Below are 2,569 nucleotides of genomic sequence, written 5' to 3' on the forward strand. Positions count from 1 at the left end.
TACAAAACATAAAAATAAAACAAAACAGGTTGATGGTGCTTAACTTTTATTTTTCAGCTAACAACTGTCAACTATAAAATACAGAATATTAATAATTATGTTTTCTAAATTATGCATTTACATACCGTTTAGATCGTTTAGGCATAGCCTATCGGTAGAGCGCTAGCCCGAAAGTTTCGAGTTTGAATCCGTGTTTACGTCAGGGCTTTGCATAGTGCTGACTACACTATCACAGGCAGAGGTGAACTCTACTTTATTTGCCCCATGGACCGTCATATTTAAAATGAAAACTTTACTTTTTTAGAATAGTGAAATCAAACATAATTTTATTTTTAAAATTTCCTTTAAAAATCTTACCAGAATGAATGAACTAAAATATATTCTGCTGGTGGTGTCTGTCCTGGTATCCGGTGCGTGGTGCCTCTGTGAGTACTCAGACTGGAGCAGTGGTTTCGACAAACGAGGCCACGTCCAATGTTCCTCGACTGTGGGCGTCATCTCTGGCTTCTACCGCAGAGCCAGACTAGCGTGGGGCAACGACCCCATCTCTAGCCTCGAGAAGGCCATGTGTTGCTACCCACCCAACCCTTGGGTAGATTTCCCGAGGCAAATTGTCTACGCCAAGTGGCAGTTCATTCTGGACAACAACAACATGTGGGCTAACTGTCCTCCTGGTTTTTTCCTGCAAGGATTGTACAGGTCCGACGGTCAAGGTTTGAGTAACATTGAATTCGGTAGATGTTACAAACCCGCGGGCCATCCTACCTATTACGGTCAATGTTATGAAGACACAAACATCCAGAATTGTTTTGATGACGAAGGGTTGTGTACTTGCAAGGACGGGTACTTCATAACAGGGCTGTACCGATCTGATTGTAACCAACTGTACTGTATCAACAAAATGAAATGCTGTAAGATGGCTGCCGAGCCTGCGAAAATTGACGAGACCTACAAAATCAAAGAGTTGGTCATGGACAAGACGATGAATAGTATGGGGCAACTGGCGTCGCATTTGGGATATGGCTGGTGCCAAAGCTGTATCGCCCCGTTTGATGGGGAAGATTTCAGACGCAACGGGTACACCTGGGTCGCGGATAGATCTGGTACGTGCGAGGGGTTCAAGAATGACCAGCGTCTTAGTATGGTTTACGGCGACTGGAGTTTCGGCATCAAAGAAATTAAATACGGGAATCCTGTTATTGAAGACCTAAAGCCAGAGAGCATTGACAGTGGATCCTACTACAACAACGACGCGACAAAAGCTACAAAGGCTATCACTCGAACGGAGACGATTGTCCGAAGTGTGACGCATACAACGACAAGCGAATTTAAAAATTCTAAAGAACTCGGGCTTGAGATTAGTTATACACCACCACCTATTGGTGGAATGGGCGCTACCGCTTCATTTAAGTTCGCCTATGAAAAAACTACTTCGACAACCGATGAAAACAACAACGAACAGTCTCAGAGTTTCTCTGTCAGCACTTCTAAGGAAATGGCACCATACAGTGCGGGGAAGTGGAGTCTCATTCTCTCCAAAACGCGAACAACTGTCCCTTACACCGCAGTGGTCATCGCAAGATTCAGCTGCGAGCTGAAAGGTTTTCTCCTATTGCTGCAAGGACCAAACGGGAAGTACACAAAATATCACCAGCAGTACCGGAGTAGTGGAGACACACCAACTGTCAACTACAAATTCGGAGACTCCACCACCCCATTTTACGAAGCACTAAAACGACAGAGCACATCCAACGCCTACCCGTGGTTATGGAATGACATTAAGTCTATGTACCCAAACTCTGAATACGTTATTGACGAATTATGTGACGAAAACAACTACGTGTTTAAGCTGACTGGTAAATTTGAAGATGTTGTAGGTAAACACGTTGAAGTAAGATGGGATACAGTACCGAACGGGATTTCACTGTACACCGGCTCGAAAAGCGCTAGTCTAGTCTCTAAGCTCGGCATTTACACTGGAATTAGACCTGTGGGTACGACTCAGCATGTAGGACCCAAAAGTGGTACGGCTGTGGCTAAATCTGGGTCAGATGACCCCCAGGTGAACCCTGTTCCACCGGAATACGACATCGAAGTCAACAACCTTCAAGTCGAGAGAAGTGACAGCTCCTTGAATGTTTAAAACGATTTTCTATTGAATAAAGAAATAAAATATTGTATCACTGAATTTGGCGATGATATCTGTTATCACCAAATCAAGTGATAAAATCATACCAGACGTCTTTCTTTGTTATTTTAACTGTTGCTTTAAAACTTTGACTATGAGGAAAGATGTTATGCTCACTCAATCAAACAACTATTCATTCCTTAAATATTAACATATAGTGGACCTATTACCTTCAACTTTTGCGGCACTGCTAAACACCATTCATAAATCTTAAAAACCTAATTCCTAACACTAAACGTAGCCCTTATCATAAACATAGTAACGCTAACTCAAACCAATAAATAGCTCTACGGTTGAAGTTAGCGTCAAGGTTAACTGCTAGATTTAGAAATATTTTAAACGTTTCTTTATTTTAAATACATTTTTTTTGTTTATCATTAT

At 42.1% G+C, this 2,569-nt stretch overlaps 1 protein-coding gene across 1 annotated transcript; it reads left to right on the plus strand.

Annotated features, from left to right (window-relative positions):
• The first annotated feature begins 361 nt into the window (after positions 1–361).
• On the plus strand, positions 362–2,143 carry LOC131944340 (uncharacterized). Its single transcript, XM_059304896.1, has one exon. The coding sequence runs from the start codon at positions 362–364 to the stop codon at positions 2,141–2,143; it is 1,782 nt and encodes a 593-aa protein (XP_059160879.1).
• The last annotated feature ends 426 nt before the right edge of the window (positions 2,144–2,569 follow it).

Source organism: Physella acuta, unplaced genomic scaffold, assembly GCF_028476545.2.
Source record: "Physella acuta isolate Inbredline_101_S28 unplaced genomic scaffold, ASM2847654v3 ptg000489l, whole genome shotgun sequence".
Lineage (NCBI taxonomy): Eukaryota > Metazoa > Mollusca > Gastropoda > Physidae > Physella > Physella acuta.

Coding starts and splice junctions, on each gene's coding strand:
- LOC131944340 (XM_059304896.1), top strand. CDS start 362: ATGAATGAACTAAAATATATTCTGCTGGTGGTGTCTGTCCTGGTATCC.